Raw genomic sequence first — 18,051 nt, forward strand, 5'->3', positions numbered from 1 at the left:
TGAAAATACTTTGCTAACTTTGATTTGGTAATATTTTATATAAAATATACATAAAATATTTTGTGGGGTTAAATATGTGTATATTTTTAAATCTCACAAAATAGTATACTCTCAATCTTTGTTTAGATTTGCCTATATATTTGTTGCTTTGTGTCAGAAGGTGTTTTTATTTCGCCCTCATTCTTTTTTTTTTTTTTTTTGAGACGGAGTCTCGCTTTGTCACCCAGGCTGGAGTGCAGTGGTATAATCTCGGCTCATTGCAACCTCCGCCTTCCAGATTCAAGTAATTTTTGTGCCTCAGCCTCCCAAATCCTGGGATTACAAGCATGTGCCACCATGCCTGGCTAATTTTTGTATTTTTAGTAGAGATGGGGTTTTGCTATGTTGGCCAGCCCGGTCTTGAACTCCTGGCCTCAAGTGATCTGCCCACCTCAACCTCCCAAAGTTCTGGGATTACAGACATGAGCCACCATGCCTGGCCTTCACCCTCATTCTTGAAAGACATATTTGCTGAGTACAGGATTGTATGTTGGTAGTTATTTTTGTGTTGAAGATATCATTCCATGTCTTCTGATTAAATTATTGCTGTCAAAATTAACTATCAGTCTTATTGTCCTTCTTTTGAAGGTAGTTTATCTTTCCTTTTGGGCTACTTTTAAGTTTTTCTCCTTGTGTTTTTCCATTTGCACCATAATGTGTCTTTGTGTGGATTTCCTTTACGTATCCTGCTTGGGATTTGTTGGGCTTTTTGAATCTTTGACTTGGTATATTTCATTGGCTCTGTAAAATTCTCAGCTATTATCTCTAGGTATTTCCTTTGCCTCATTCTTCTCTTGTTTTGGGATTCTGATTAAATAGATATTAAACCTCACTGTATCCTCTATGTTTGTTATGTTTTCTTTGTTGTTTTTCGTTTTTTTGTCTCTCCATGCTGCTTTGTGGATAATTTCTTTTGCTCAGTCTTCTAGTTCACTGATTCTCTCTTATTTGTATCTAACCTCCAGCTGCCTTAGTCCATTCAGGCTACTTTAACAAAATACAGTCAGTCCTCCATATCTGCAGGTTCTGCATATGTGGATTCAATCAACTGTAGATGAGGAACCTGTGGATATGGAGGGCCGACTGTATTACGCCATTTGATGTCAGGGACATTTTATATAATTCCTGGGAATTTGGCATATGTGTGGGGGTGGGAGGGTGGGGTGTCCTTGAACCAGTCCCCTGCAGGTACCAAGGGATGAACTGTACCTTAGACTGAGTAATTTGTAAATAATAAAAATTTATTTCTCACGGTTCTATAGGCTGGACATTTCAAGATCAAGGTGCCAGCAGATTCAGTGTCTGGTGAGGGTTGCTTTCTCTGTTTCAAAGATGGCTGCTTTTTGCTGTGTCCTCACATGGCAGAAGGAGTAAACATGGTCTCTCATACCCTTTTATAAGGGCACTCTGATCCTATTCATGAGGGTAGTGCTCTCAAGACTTAATCATCTCCTAAAGTCCTCGCTGCTTAATACTATCACACTGGTGATTAAGTTTCAACATATTAATTTTGGAGGGAGACATTCAGACCATTGCACTGTTCTTAAACTATGAGTTGAGCTTTAAATTTTAATTATTTTTAGTTTAGTAATTGTGCTTGATCTTTTTCAGATTGCTCTGTTTTTACCAGGATCCTTTTTCCTACAAGTTTTAAAAAACTTTTGTTCCTTTAAATGTAATAAGCATCGTATTATAAAATTTGTGACTGATCATTCTAAGATTTAAAGTCTCAGATCTTTTATTTCTCCTGATTGTGGCTCATGGTGTCTTATTTTCTGTTTGTTTGGCTATAATGGAGGCCCCAAATGAAGGCTTCTGCTACTAAAGAGGATTTGTGTTTGCTTCAGTCAAAGAAAGAGAAAGTTGAATTAATTCTTTCAGCCTTCACTTTTGCCTTGGTAATTCCTTATGCCTTTTCAGCCATTTCATACTCTAAGATTTTAAAAAGTATTTTTTCTAGCTATTTTAGTTTTCTTAATGGGAGGGTTAGTGTGAATAATCTATTACTATACATTAAAAATCTTATCAAGTTTTACTAGGTTTTAATTTAATTCAGCTTTGCTTTCTTTTAGATTCGCTCAGCTTATTTTGAGTTAGTTTCTGCGTTGTGCCAGCGCATTCCACAGCTGATGAAAGAGGAAGCATCCAAAGTAAGCCCATCGGTTCTACTTAGCATTGATGACAGTGACCCAATTGTCTGCCCAGCTCTCTGGGAAGCTGTACTCTATACACTTACAACTATTGAGGTATGTAAGAGAGGCACATTTAGTACACTGAGGAATACTTGTCTTTTAGTTGCATTTTAGAACCCTTGGGTATCATATGACCGAGAACCTATGAGATAAGAATATCTAAAACTTATTGGGCAAATGCTTTCTTGGAAATAAAATAATCTAAACTTGGCATAAATCTTAAAGTGACTAAAAATGGCAAAGAGTTTTTATTTTATTTTGTTTAGCCAGTATTATTTCTTTAAACCTTATGTGGCCTAGTGCAGTCACCATATCTGAATTTTATATTTAGAATGAAATATAATTAAGATTGAAATATAATTGTCCCTTTTAGAAAGCAACTTTTATAGAAATAGAAGTTAAATAATTATTTCTAATCAATACTGTCTTGTATGCATGTCAAATATATGATCATTATATGTAATACATTTATAATTTCAGTTTTAGTTTTTAATGGTGGTGAGAGATTTTAGCTTTTTTTAGGTAAAATACTGGGTTTTTCTTTTTGAGAGCCTATATGTTTTCTCTTTTGAGAAAAGTATGTTTATGATGTCTAATTACTACTATAATCTTTTCTTTGGTTAGGACTGTTGGCTTCATGTAAATGCAAAAAAGAGTGTGTTTCCCAAGCTATCAACTGTGATTCGTGAAGGTGGTCGGGGTCTAGCTACTGTCATATATCCTTACCTTCTGCCATTCATCAGCAAGCTCCCTCAGTCCATCACAAATCCAAAGTTGGATTTTTTCAAAAATTTCCTCACGTCTCTAGTTGCTGGGTAAGAAATTTAAATTTTTGATTTTTAAAACAGATTTTCCTGGTTTTATATTCATTATTTTCTTTCTTAAATTTCTCCAAGTTGTTTTACTATTCATTAAATACTTTTAAAGTTTTCAGAGAATTACAGTTGGTATTTTTTTCTTGAGTATGTTCAAGACTTCTGTAGTAGTACACAGCAGAAAGTTATATGGTAAAGCTCCTAGTTAGAAATAGGTCAACTAGGCTGTTTTTCAAATTAGCCATTTTTTAAATAGCAGAATGCGCTAACCAACTGCACCACAGAGACATGTAGCCATTTTTTATTTTTTATATTGATAAATATAAATGCCTAAATGCAGAAAATTAGCCAGTGAAATTTTTAAAACTTCCACAAATTTAACTACTATAGATGTTTAAATTCACACTTAAAAAAACCATTTCAGTACATTTGTTGAACTTAGAAGATACATGATTTTATTAATGATTACAAATTTTTTTTACTACACTATTATCTTTATTTGGTTAATAAGTTATCTCGAATTTGCAAGTGGATTGGTTCCATGAATAGAAAATTAATATCTCGGCTGGGCGTGGTGCTAGCACAAGCTGAAGTGGGAGGATTGCTTGAGGCCAGGAATTCAAGACCAGTCTGGTCAAGATAGTAAGACCCTATTTCTAAAAAAAAAAAAAAGAAGAAGAAAAAGGAAATATTCTCTTATTTATTACTGATAATTTTTTGCAAAACTTTTTCAAAGTTTTTTAAGTTCATATTCTCATTGGGCTATATGTATTTTCATTGGTATTTAATTTGTAGTTTAAGAAACTGCTTTAAAAATGTTTCTTCTGTCATGATGCCTTTTTGAGGTCTTTATTTTGATAATTCTGAGTTCTTATTTCTTCTTCACAAAAGAGTAATCCAGTTATTAATTATTTCTTAGGCTGTCAACAGAGAGAACTAAAACCAGCTCTTCAGAGTCCTTGGCAGTAATATCTGCTTTTTTTGAATGCTTACGTTTTATAATGCAGCAAAACTTAGGTGAGGAAGAAATTGAACAGATGCTCATCAATGATCAGGTATCTAGTAAAAGTCATCAGTGTCTTTGCATACTGATTATATAGGATCAACCTCATTGTGTCTTGTTGCCATTTTCAGTAATAAGCCTTCCTTGTAAAAATTTTATTTTTATAATTTACCAATTGAGTAATGTGTATTTCTGACCAGAGAAGTAAAAATTCCATACTCTCAGTTGCTAGCATAGTATGATACCTAAGAAACTAATCAGTGTCTGGATGCAGAAACCCTATTTTTTTTTTTTTTTTTTTTTGAGATGGGAGTTTCGCTCTTTGTTGCCCAGGCTGGAGTACAATGGCATGATCTCGGCTCACTGCAACCTCTGCCTCCTGGGTTCAAGCAATTCTCCTGCCTCAGCTTCCCAAGTAGCTGGGATTACAGGTAACTGCCACTACACCCAGCTAATTTTTGTATTTTTAGTAGAGACGGTGTTTCACCATGTTGGTCAGACTGGTGGAGAACTCCTGACCTCAGGTGATCCACCCGCCTCGGGCTCACAAAGTGCTGGAATTACAGGTGTGAGCCATTGCGCCCAGCCTGTAAAAACCCTATTTTAGAAAGATGTAATGCAGGCTGGGCATTGTGGCTCACGCCTGTAATCCCAGCACTTCGGGAGGCCGAGGTGGGTGGATCACTTGAGGTTGGGGCTTCAAGACCAGCCTGACCAACATGGAGAAACCCCATCTCTACTAAAAATGCAAAATTAGCCGGGCGTGGTGGTGCATGCCTGTAATCCCAGCTACTCAGGAGGTTGGATAATTGCTTGAACCTGGGAGGTGGAGGTTGCAGTGAGCCAAAATCGTGCCATTGCACTCTAGTCTGGGCAACGAGCGAAACTCCATCTCAAAAAAAAAAAAAAAGATGTAATGCAAAGCAGAATTTTGAAGATGCTATTTATGATCTTTTGTAGTAAGTTTAAATAAATCATGAAGCAATCATCTTGTTAATTCTAAAATACTCAAATTATGCTTTGTGAAAGTTTGGCTTGGCTTTTAGAACCAGAGATGAGCGAAGGTTATGGAATATGGTTCTTTACAGTAGGAGATTAATGAGATTTTAGAAGTCCAGATCCTAGGATTTCTCTAACTACCCTTATTTGTGTAATTTAGGAAATAGGATACCACACTCTGTGGGTTCTAGGTATCTTTCATATTGGCTTATAGTCTCACATCTTAGATTTACCTGTAGTTAAGGCAGAAAAGCAAAACACTTAAGTCCAGAAGATGCAAAGAAAATTAGATTGTTAATGACCAAGAATCCCAGTCAGTTTTATCACGAAAAAGGAATAATTGAGATGAAATCATTCAGCTCTTTTATGATATGAAAGAGATCTTCAGGTTAACTTTTTCAGAGTTCTAGGGGAAAATTTATGTTTTTCAGTTATTAAATATGAAATTTTATAGTATTTTACAAATACTTTGTTTAAATTTTATTTCTCTTGAAAATTGAACTTCTCTATTTTGTACCTTCTGTGAGTGGAAAAAACACAGTTTTTCCTCTACTCTCACACCATAGTAATCAACACAGAAGACTTCTGTGACCAAATATGTGGGGATTTCTCCCCACCCAGCAAGCAGTCAGTTCTGCAGCAGACACCAGCTGTGTGTCCTTCAATTCAATTCTGACTCTCTACCTGGAGATAGTGTCAGATCTCACTGGCCTAGGACTCAGTCCCACAAGACCGCTCCCCACTTCTGATGCCAATCGCAAGCCCCAGGCTGTTTTACCTGAGCTTCTGACCAACCAGCTATACATCTTAATCAGGGATCCCATGACCCCCTCCTGGGGTTTGCTTAATTTGCTAGACTGGCTCGCAGAACTCAGAGAAACAATTTACCAGTTTATTATAAATGATATTACAAAGGATACAGATGAAGAAATGCACAGGGTGAGATACGGGAAGGGGCGAAGAACTTCCACACCCTCCTTGGGTGCGCTACCCTTCAGGAACCTCCACAAGTTCAGCTATCTGGAAGCTCCCTGAATGCTGTCTTTCTTGCATTTTTATGGAGGCTTCATTACTAGACATGAATGATTAAGTAATTGCCACTGGTGATCAGCTTAACCTTTAGCTGCCCTTGTATCCTTGGAGGTTGGGGAGGTATTGAAAGTTCTAGTCCTTTAATCCTGCCTTGGTCTTTCTGGTGATCAGCCCCCATCCTACTGTATAGGTGCTGCCAGCCATCAGTCAACCCATTAGCTTACAAAATGATATCACTTTGGAGATTCAAGGATTTTAGAGCTGTGTATCAGGAGATGGGGTTGAAGACCAAATATATATTTTATGATACTATACCTTTTCTTTCAGTTGATCCCTTTTATTGATGCAGTTCTCAAAGACCCAGGGTTGCAACATGGGCAGCTATTTAACCATTTAGCAGAAACTCTAAGTTCCTGGGAAGCCAAAGCAGACACGGAAAAAGATGAAAAAACAGCTCACAACTTGGAGAACGTACTGATACATTTCTGGGAAAGACTGTCAGAGATCTGTGTCGCGAAAATCAATGAGCCAGAAGCTGATGTTGAGTCGGTTTTGGGTGTATCTAACCTATTACAGGTGCTTCAGAAGCCGAATAGCTCATTGAAGTCAAATAAAAAAAAAAATGGTAAGGTTAGATTTGCTGATGAGATACCTGAAAGCAATAAGGAGAATGAAAAATGTGTATCTTCAGAAGGAGAGAACACTGAAGGCTGGGAATTAACAACTGAACCTTCTCTCACTCATAATTGTTCAGGCCTTTTGTCTCCACTAAGGAAAAAACCTTTGGAAGACTTAGTCTGTAAACTCGCAGATATAAGTATCAATTATGTCAATGAACAAAAGTCAGAGCAACATCTAAGGTTTCTTTCTACTCTGCTTGACTCCTTTTCTTCAAGCCGAGTATTTAAAATGCTACTTGGTGATGAAAAACAGAGTATTGTCCAAGCCAAACCTCTTGAAATAGCCAAACTTGCACAAAAAAATCCTGCGGTGCAGTTTTTATACCAGAAACTGATAGGCTGGCTAAATGAAGATCAAAGGAAGGATTTTGGGTTCCTGGTGGACATTTTGTACAGTGCTCTCCGGTGCTGTGACAATGATATGGAAAGAAAAAAAGTCTTGGATGATCTAACCAAGGTATTCCTGTTGTATATCTTTTCAAACTATTTTAATAATAGATGAGTAGAATGAGCCTGCATATTGTTTTCTGGTTGTTTCTTCACTGGGAGTGTCAATTTTTAGGACAAGCAGTATATTCTTGATCATGATTTGGGAAGTATCTAAGGCTGCTGGGTAGATGTTCAGCAGTATCAGGATAACAAATACTTGTAATTAAAAGGTGAATTCTTTTAATCTATACATTTAAAAGGTTGGATAAGAACATTTTAGTTTTGTATTGGTTTCATGGGTACTTCATTTACTTTTTAAAAGTTTTAGCTGGGCATGTTGGTGCATGCCTATAGTCCCAGCTACTCAGGAGGTTGAGGTGAGACAATTGGCTTGAGCCCAGGAGTTCTAGACTAACCTGGGCAACATAGCAAAACCCCATCTCAAACAAAAAGTTGTTCTAGCAGATTGTTTCTAACTCTTTTTCTTTTTTCAGGTGGACCTGAAATGGAATTCTCTTCTTAAGATTATTGAAAAGGTATCTTAGGGATTTTTTTTTTTTTGTACTTATGAGAATAGAAATATTATAACCATAGTCCTATTCACACAATAAATATGATCAGTCAGGTTCTGTGTTAGAGAACTTCCTCATTATTGTAACTTTCTTCCTATAATGTGGGAAGATATGTGTTCTTTTCCTTTCCTGTAGTATTATTTTTCTGGTTAGTAATATTAGGGAAAAATGAACAGGCTCTAGAAAATCCAGTGTTTCTTTCCTAGAAGGTAACAAAGGCAGATTTAAACATTTTATTATCTTTTAATTAAGGCTACAACTTTCTGCTCTTATCCTAGTTACTTTTTATACTGTAGAAATGGATTGGTGGTTCTAGCTTTGGCTAGAACACATGAGAAAATTAAGTTTTCTCTACTCTGGAACACTATGTAGGTAAATAAAAATCTTCCAGTCTTTGTATGATTGCCACTGACTAAGAAAATTAGTGGTAAGAATAATGAAAAGAAATGAAAGAACACAAACCATTTACAAATTTTCAAAATAGCTTAAGTATTCTTTCCTAATGAGGATGTAAATGTTGTAACTAACACTTTTCCAACTGTAGAGATGTTATGACTAGCTACCTAAAATTCGTACTCCTTTTTAAAGCATTTTCAAATTATTTTTCTGTTTTCATAGCTAACTCCAATTTGCAAGTTTTCTTCTATTTTTTAAATTGTAGTAAAAAAACACATAGCATGAAATTTACCAGCTTAACCATTTCTAAATGTACAGTTCAGTAGCATCAAGTATATTTATATTGTTGTGCAGTTTCCATAACTTAATTCGTCTTGCAAAACTGAAACCCTGTATCCATTAAACAGTAACTCCCCATTTTCCCCATGGTTTTATTTTTACAAAATAAATACAGAATATTTATTATTTTTCAATGAGGAATATGACTTATCAGGCACACTATTTGCCTTAGTTTATCTAGTGCCTTCTCTCCCTGTAGCCAAGTTACATGAAGAGCTAAATTATCAGAAGGCTCCTTGATAAGCCTTGAATCAGAGCAGGGGGTGTAAATAATTTGATAAGAGTAGACTAATGTATCCATTTCCAACTTAGGAATGTACCTGCCATGAAGTACAAATACTCACATCTGTGTGGAAGAATATCCTCTTCCTGAGCAGTGATTGGAAGTTCCTAGCCAGTGTTTGCTGCCTGCGCTTCCATGACTCACTAGCCTCCTCATCTCCTTACAGCTAGGCAGCTTTCATTAGATATGTTCATACTGGCATATCTCAGAGACATCGTAAGTTCAGTTCCAGACCGCAGCAATAAAGCAAGTTACACAAATATTTTGGATTGCCAGTGCATATAAAAGTTATGTGTACACTATAGTCTATTAAGTGTGCAATAACATTATATCTGAAAACCAATGTACATATCTTAATTTAAAATTACTTTATTGCTAAACAGTGCTAATGATCATCTAAGCCTTCAGCGAGTTGTAATCATTTTGCTGATCGAGAGTCTTGCCTCGATGTTCATGGCTGCTGACTGACCAGGGTGGTGGTATCTGAAGGCTGGAGTGGCTGTGGCAATTTCTTAAAATAAGGACAACAGTGCAGTTTACTGCATTGATTGACTCTTCCTTTCATGAAAGATTTCTCTGAAGCATATGATGCTGTTTGATAGCATTTTACCCAAAGAAGAACTTCTTTCAGAATTGGAGTCAATCCTTTCAAACCCTGCCACTGCTGTATTATCTAAGTTTATGTAATATTCTAAATCCTTTGTGGTCATGTCAACGATGTTCATGCTTTTTCACCAGGAGTAGATTCCACCTCAGGAAGCCACTTTCTTATCTGTAAGAGGGAACTCCTCATCCATCCACATTTTATTATGAGATTACAGCATTTCAGTCACACCTTCAGGCTTCATGTCTCATTCTAGTTCTTTGCCTCTTTCCTCCACATCTGCAGTTACTTCCTAAAGTCTTGAACCTCCCAAAGTCATCCATGAGGGTTGGAATCAACTTCTCAACTCCTATTAATGTTACTATTTTAGCCTTTTCCCATGGTTCATGAATGTCTTAATGACATCTAAAATGGTGAGTTTTTTCCAGAAGGTTTTCAATGGACTTTGCCCAGATCCATCAGAGGAATCACTGTCTATGGCTGCTATTGCTTAATAAAATGTATTTCTTATTAATAAGACTTGAAAGTTAAAATTACTCTTTGATGCATGGGCTACAGAATGGATGTTGTGTTAGCAGGCGTGAAAACAACATTAATTTCCTTGTACATCTCTATCAGAGGTCTTGGGTTAACCAGGTGCATTGTCAATGAGCATTAATACTTTGAAAGGATTTTTTCTTTCTTTTTTTCCTTCGTTTTTCCCACAGTGGGCTTAAGATATTCAATCAACCACACTATAAACATGTGCCGTAATTTAGTCCTTGTTATTCCACTTATAGAGCACAGGCAAAGTAGATTTAGCATAAGCTTAAGAGCCCTAGGATTTTTAAAATGAGAAATGAGCATTGGCTTCAACTTAAAGTTACCAGCTGTATTAGCCCCTAACAAGAGTCAGCCTGTTCTTTGAAACTTGGAAGCCAGGCATTGACTTTTTGCTAGCTATGAGAGTCCTAGATGGCATCTTCTTCTAATATGTGACTGTTTTACCTCCACTGAAAATCTGTTCAGTGTAGCCACCTTCATTATTGATCTTGGCTAGATCTTCTGTATAACATGCTGCAGCTTCTACATCAGCACTTGCTGCTTCACCTTGTACTTTTGTATTGTGGAGATGGTTTCTTCCTTTAAACCTTATGAACCACCCTTTGCTAGCGTCAGACTTTTCTTTTGCAGCTTCCTCACCTCTCAGCCTTCATAGAATTAAAGAGAATTAGGGCCTTGCTCTGGATTAGGTTTTGGCTTAAGAGAATGTTGTGGCTTGTTTGATCTTCTGTCTGGACCACTAAAACTTTGTCCATATCAGCAGTAAGTCTGTGTGACTTTCTGTTACTCTTGGGGTCACAGGAGTGGCGCTTTTAATTTCCTTCAATAACTTTTCCTTTGCATTCACAACTTGGCTGTTTGACACAAGAGGCCAGCTTTCCACCTCTCTTGGCTTGCAGCGTGCCGTCCTTGCTAAGCTTCATCATTTCCAGCTTTTGATTTAAAGTGAGAGATGTGTGACTCATCTTTCCACTTGAACATTTAGAGGCCATTGTAGTGTTATTAATTGGCCCAATTTCAGCATTGTCATGTCTAAGGGAATAGGGAGGCCCAAGGACAGAGAAGAGAGATTAGGTAACGGTCAGTCAGCAGGGCAGTCAGAACACACACATGACATTTGTTAATTAAGTTTGCCCTCTTACATGGCAGTGGTTTGTGGCACCCCCAAACATTACAATCGTAACATCAAAAGTCACTGATTGCAGATCACTGTAACAGATATAATAATGAAAAGTTTGAAATATTGTGCGAATTACCAAAATATGACACAGAGACACAAAATGAGCATATATTGTTGTTAAATGGTGCTAATAAACTTGCTCAATGCAGGGTTGCCACAAATCTTCAAGTTTTAAAATTGCAGCATTTACAAAGCACAATAAATATAAGCCCAATAAAACGAGGTATGCCTGTACATTATGTTGAACTTTTTATCTTGCTAACTCGAGAGGCATTTTATTCAGAAGTTTATTTTGTTTACCAGGATTCTGCAGAATAGATTGGTTTTACTTGGCAAACTACACTGGGAAAGCAGGTATCACAGCCATCTAAATTCTAAAGTAGTTTTTCTTGTTTTATGGAACCTTAATACTTTATGAGCAGAGTCTTAAAATCATCTTTTTTGAGACAGAGTCTCGCTCTGTTGCCCAGCAGGCTGGAGTGCAATTTCACGGTCTCGGCTTACTGCAGCTTCTGCCTCCCAGAGGTTCAAGCGATTCTCCTGCCTCAGCCTCCTGAGTAGCTGGGATTATAGGCACCTGCCACCATGCCCAGCTAATTTTTGAATTTTTAGTAGAGACAAGATTTCACCGTGTTGGTTGGTCAGGCTGGTCTTAAAGTCATCTTTTAAAAAAACAATCAATTAAAAAACAGATTTGAGTTTTGGAACCATAAAAGGACCTTAGAGATTTTCTAAGTTAATCTTTCCAACTTTCAAATTAGGAGATAGGCCCACGTTTATTAAAAGATTTGTCCAAGGTTGTAGGCTAGTTAGTGATAAAGCTTGGACTAAAATATAAGCTCTGGTTACCTACAATTTTTAAATAAAAGGATAAAGTTTTCCAAGCACTACCCAATCTGCACTTGGATTTTTTTTTTTCTTCCAGATTGCTTTGAAATGAACCAAGTTGCAAATTCCTTTCTTCTCAGCCCTTAAAGCAAAAGAAGCTCTGGGAACATGGATCAGCATGCTTTAGGGGTGGATTTACAGTTTTTTTTCTTGCTTCCCCACCTCATGAAAATAAGTTGCTGTCAGATATCTGGCCCTAGTAACTCTATCAGAGAATTTGGGGAAATAAATCCCATTGTTCATACTGAAGTTATTTACCATTATTATACATTAATTGTTCTTTAATTTTAGCAAAATTAATGAACAAAAATTTATAGAGCATTTATAAATCTATCTTCAAAGTTTATTCATGATTCATTGAACATATCTACAGTGTTGATAGCAGGTATCAAAGAAGTTTAAGACAGTCTCTACTCTCAAGGAACTTACAATCTCATTGGAAAGACAAGATATACACAGATGAAACATTTAAATAATTATACAATCCAGTAAGTGCTTTAGAAATTCAGAGAAAAGCAGTGATCATTGTGGGCTGGAGTGGATGGGGAGACTTCATAAAGTAGGTGGGATTTGTACTGATTTTCAAAGAATGGATGAGATTTTAAGTAAAAAAAAAAAGGTGTGGAGGGGGAATATTTATGGCTGGGAAGGTAGCATGAGCAAAGCATGGAAGTGAACATCATCCAGGCTTAGTGGGAAACAGGGAGGATACCAGTCTTCCTAGAACTTCAGGAGGAGGAGGAGGGGGGATAGAATTGGAGCCATCATAACGAAGGGATAGTAATATGGTACAAGTAATATTTTGGACAGAGAGAGTATTTGATCTTGCTGTTGATCTTTGCTTTAATTTTATGGTTTTAGGCATGTTCTAGTTCAGATAAACATGCTTTAGTAACTCCTTGGCTAAAAGGCGATATCCTTGGTGAGAAATTGGTCAACTTGGCAGACTGTCTTTGTAATGAGGACTTGGAATCCAGGGTATCTTCAGAACCTTACTTCTCAGAAAGATGGACTCTTCTAAGCTTGGTATTATCCCAACATGTTAAAAATGGTAGGACTTTTGTTTTCTAATAGGGGATAATCCATTTCACCTTTGTGGGGGATTCCATGGGGCTCAGCTTACGTGTTATTGGTTGAAAATAACGACTTATTCAAAAAATTTTTTTTTCTTTGTTTTTTTTTTTTTTTTTTTTTTTTTTTTTTTGAGACTGAGTCTCCCTGTGTCATCTAGGCTGGAGTGCAGTGGTGTGATCTTGGCTTACAACATCTGGGTTCAAGTGATTCTTGTACCTCAGCTTCCCAAGTAGTTGGGACTACAGGTGCATGCCACTATACCTGGCTAAATTTTGTATTTTTACTAGAGATAGGGTTTTGCTGTGTTGGCCAGGCTAGTCTCGAACTCCTGACCTCAGGTGATCTGCCTGCCTCAGCCTCCCAAAGTGCTGGGATTACAGGCGTGAGCCGCTGCACCCAGCTCATTTATGTATCTTAATATTGTAAGTACCCTAATTGTTTATTAATCTTCATACCATGACTTGGAAGATATTTAATATTTTTAGTTCTATATCATAATGGTTTTTTTTTTTAACTCATAAAGTTGACTCATGACTTAAAGAGTTTTCAGTGTAGCAAAGTTGCTCACCCTAACTGTGTAAACTATTTCTGTTTTCTACTTAATTTAAAACTGCCTTTTTTACCTGAGGGCCTTTATGTGTGTGAGAGAATGTGTTGATTTGTTGATAAAATTTTGTCTAATACATAAACACCGTTTTAAAATCCAGGAAAGACCTATAGAATTATTAATCCAAAGTAAGATATTTAAAAATACACATTAATATTTTTATTTTTTGTCTGTTTGAACCTTTTTTCTCTAGATTACTTGATTGGAGATGTATACGTTGAAAGAATTATTGTTAAACTTCATGAAACTTTGTTCAAAACAAAGGAATCATCAGAAGCTGAAAATAGTGACTCATCAGTGTCTTTTATCTGTGATGTGGCCTATAACTATTTCAGCTCAGCGAAAGGATGCTTGCTAATGCCATCATCTGAAGATTTATTATTAACTCTCTTTCAGTTATGTGCTCAGAGCAAAGAAAAAACACATTTGCCAGGTAATAGCCTACTGCTCAAATGTTTTGTTGGGAATCTCCGGCTCTGACCTTCATAGTGAGTGTAAGTGCCCAGGCTTTATTAATTGAATCATAATGTGTTTGAAAGTTTAAAGCATTTTGAGTAAAGGGCTACAGTCTTAAACACTTTCAGCTTTAGAAACCAAGTTAAAGATGTGTGTAGATGTTATTTCTAAAGATCTCACTTGATATTCAAAGAAATTTGGAATGAGCCATAATTGATTAGGTAGAATCTTAGTCCATTCAGCAGTTCTGGCATGTTCCTTAATTTCTTGATGCCTTAGTTTCCTCATTTGTAAAAGGGGGATAATAATATCCCTTTATTATAGTAAAAACATTCAATCTTTGGTATATATCAAAGTAGAATTGAGATTATCTTTTTAAGGACTATATTCTTGCCTTATATGCTAATTCAGACTTATTTGTGAAAGGAACATACAAAAATACTATCTATAGAGAGCTCTCCTCCAACCCTTCGTTGTTTCTTTTTTTTCTTTCCTTCTTCCTTCCTCTTTCTCTCTTTTTTTCTGCCCATCATTGTCTACCAACCCTGTCTTAAATACTAACTTCTGTATTTGGAAAAGGTGTAATAATTTTTTTTTAATGTCTCCAAAAGGACAATTCTTGTAAATAAGTTCAAGCATAAAAAATGTAACTTTAAATATCTTACCATTTTACATTTATATGATACGAGCTAGCTTGTGTGATTGCATGTTTATGACACAGTTGCTTTGTTTGGCAATTTAATTTTGAATGGCAATTGAACTTAAAATTTTTCTTTTTTAAATGGTATTTAAAAAAATCTCAGATCTGTAGAGTTGTTTCAAACATTTCATGCTGATTAGAGTTAATTCAGTGAGATTACAAATTCCTGTTGACATCTTGATTTTAGATTTTCTTATCTGTAAACTGAAAAATACTTGGCTCTCCGGTGTAAATTTATTGGTTCATCAAACTGACAGTTCATATAAAGAGAGTACCTTCCTGCATTTGTCTGCTGTGTGGCTGAAGAACCAAGTTCAGGCTTCATCTTTGGATATCAACAGGTAACCTTTTTTGAGCTTGGTTTCAGTGTCTTTTTTATACTTTGTCAGTGTCCTTAAATAAGATTCCATGATCAGTGTGAATGCCTATGAAAAATTACTTGTAGGGCTTGCACCTATAATCCCAGCTACTCAGTAGGCTGAGGTGGGAGGATCAGTTGAGGCCTCCAGGAGTTCGAGACCAGCCTGAGCAACATAGTGAGATGCCATCTCTTAAAAAAAAGAAAAATGAAAAATGACTTGTTAGGTAACAAATCTATGGGACTCTAAGAAAAGATCCAAACAAATTTTTTCAAAACCATTTTGTTTCAATGATCATCCATTTAAACTGCCAATTAATTGAAGGATAATTTACTATAACATACCTGCTGGACTCATAACTTATAGACAGTAAAGTGATGGTAATACTTTCCTTTGTCATAGGCCGGTGTGCACTGTAGCCTCTCATGGTCACCACATGTACTGATTGTCCTTGGTTATTTATTTTTGGGGGACAAGTAGGCACTGTTTTAAGGTGTTGAATTGCAAGTATATTTTACATCTCATACCTACATCCATATAATAAAGGAGAAGAGAGAATGCATTTAGAAGATATTGGGGTTAGGTTAAATAATGCTGAATTTCATAAGGTAGCTATATTTCTGAAATACCTGGTCTGAAATAGGTCAGGTCCTCTTCATTCTGAGATAGATAGGAAGCAACACTAGATTTCAGATGATAAATATTGGATTATCTACCCAGTTTGACTGTGCTATGTTGGTGTGTTGTTGGTGGGGGAGCATCACTTACCTCTTTTATTTTCATCATTTCTTTTTGTTCAGGTAAGCTATTATAGGGTATTTAATATGTACTGGGGTATTCAAACTAGTCATAGCATAACTACAACAGTTAAGTTTTTTGCATTATTTTTAGTCTCCAAGTCCTCTTGTCTGCTGTTGATGATTTGCTAAATACACTTCTAGAGAGTGAAGATTCTTATCTTATGAGAGTTTATATTGGAAGTGTAATGCCGAATGACAGTGAATGGGAAAAGATGAGACAGTCTCTTCCTATGCAGGTATTTTTGAAATTGAAGAGGATGTATCTCATTCTGAGGTTTGGATTTCATGCAAGCTTGAATATTTTTTATTTTGGGGAAGAAAAACATAAATAAAATGAATATTTTGCTTTGCTTTGATGTCTTTGTACACTCATATACTGGATGTTTGCTTTTTGCAAGACACTATTTGACAGTGGCAGTGGCCATGGTACAAAGACTTAAGACCTAGTTCTGTACTTAAGGAGTCTTAAAGAAATACATGTTGATAATTTCCTGTAATAGAAAACAAACTTCTAGGTTTCCGTGGTTTTGGTAATAAATATTCTCACAACTTCATTTTTGTTCAGTCTTAATTGCTTAGGTAATAAATAATTTTGTATATAATGTACTCTTTTCACAGTGGTTACATAGACCTCTTTTAGAGGGAAGATTGAGTTTGAATTATGAATGTTTCAAAACAGATTTTAAGGAACAGGACATAAAGACACTTCCCAGCCATTTGTGTACTTCAGCATTATTGAGCAAAATGGTCTTAATTGCACTGAGAAAGGAAATAGTCTTAGAAAATAATGAGCTTGAGAAAATAAGTAAGTATATATGAGTATTTACATATAATGCATGAATAATCTTGAAATAATCTTGATTATACTGCAATTTAAATCTTTAATTTAAAGAATCTTCAGCTTCCTTTTTCCTGTTTTAATGATGAGAACCTTGAAGTTACTTGAGTGATGAATATTAAATTGCAAATTAGATACAAATATATTGGAACCTTGCTATAATCTTGTTAACTGTGGATCATAATTTGGTGTTAGCTACTCACACTGTCATGACATCAATATAAAAAGATCCTGTGACACATACCCTAAAGAAAATGGGTGAGGCTTTGGTGTTTTATCAAGGATTCAGAATTTTCTGTTGATTAAAAAAAATTGATACCTGATAATTGTACATATTTATGGGTTACATGTGATATTTTGATATATACATAGAATGTGTAGTGATCAAATCAGGCTAAGTAGAATATTCATCACCTCAAACATTTATCATTTCTTTGTTTTGAGAACATTTCAAATCTTCTAGTTATTTTTAAATATAAATCATTGTTAACTGTGGTCATCCTACTGTATTATTGAATACTAGGTCTTTTATCTTCTCTCTAACTGTATTTTGGTACCCATTCACCCACCTCTCTTCATCCCCTGCTCTCCTTGACCCTTCTCAGGGTAACCATCAGTCTATTTTACTACTCTTATCTTCATGAGATGCACTTTTTTAGCTCCCATAAACAAATAAGAACATGCGATGTGTGTCTTTCCATGCGTGGTTTATTTCATTTAGCATGATGATGTCCAGTTTCATCTGTGTTGCTGCAAATGACAGGATTTCATTCTTTTTTTCTGAGACAGAGTCTTGCTCTGTTGCCCAGGCTGGAGTGCAGTGGCGTGATCTCGGCTCGCCACAACCTCCGCCTCCCAGGTTCAAGTGATTCTCCTGCCTCATCTTCCCAAGTAGATGGGACTACAGGTGCACGCCACCATGCCTGGCTAGTTTTTGTATTTTTAGTAGAGACAAGGTTTCACTATGTTGGCCAGGCTGGTCTTGAACTCCTGACCTCGTGATCTGCCTGTCTCAGCCTCCCAAAGTACTGGGATTATAGAAGTGAGCCACCGTGCCCGGCCTCATTCTTTTTTTAACGTCTGAAGAGTATTCCATTGTGTATATGTACCACATTTTATGTATCCATTCATTCACTGATGGACACTTAGGTTGATTTCATCTCTCTCAGCTATTGTGAATAGTGCTGCAGTAAATATGGGGTGCAGATATACCAGTTTTCTAA

The 18,051-nt window shown here is 36.2% G+C and overlaps 1 protein-coding gene across 2 annotated transcripts in view; it reads left to right on the forward strand.

Annotated features, from left to right (window-relative positions):
• LTN1 (listerin E3 ubiquitin protein ligase 1) overlaps window positions 1–18,051 on the forward strand; it is a 67,023-nt gene that overhangs the window by 19,284 nt on the left and 29,688 nt on the right. Inside the window, exons 1-11 of one of the 2 annotated variants that reach the window (XM_050784705.1) lie at window positions 1,214–1,937; window positions 2,112–2,285; window positions 2,856–3,046; window positions 3,966–4,101; window positions 6,408–7,217; window positions 7,684–7,725; window positions 12,856–13,045; window positions 13,869–14,108; window positions 15,019–15,172; window positions 16,082–16,226; window positions 16,609–16,795. In XM_050784705.1, the coding sequence (XP_050640662.1) occupies window positions 1,845–1,937; window positions 2,112–2,285; window positions 2,856–3,046; window positions 3,966–4,101; window positions 6,408–7,217; window positions 7,684–7,725; window positions 12,856–13,045; window positions 13,869–14,108; window positions 15,019–15,172; window positions 16,082–16,226; window positions 16,609–16,795 (2,362 nt within the window). In that variant the 5' untranslated portion in view covers window positions 1,214–1,844. Of the gene's footprint in view, window positions 1–1,213; window positions 1,938–2,111; window positions 2,286–2,855; window positions 3,047–3,965; window positions 4,102–6,407; window positions 7,218–7,683; window positions 7,726–12,855; window positions 13,046–13,868; window positions 14,109–15,018; window positions 15,173–16,081; window positions 16,227–16,608; window positions 16,796–18,051 lie in introns of those variants that run through there. The other variant, XM_050784704.1, reaches the window with a different exon arrangement.

The sequence above is a fragment of the Macaca thibetana genome, chromosome 3 (assembly GCF_024542745.1).
Source record: "Macaca thibetana thibetana isolate TM-01 chromosome 3, ASM2454274v1, whole genome shotgun sequence".
Taxonomy (NCBI): domain Eukaryota; kingdom Metazoa; phylum Chordata; class Mammalia; order Primates; family Cercopithecidae; genus Macaca; species Macaca thibetana.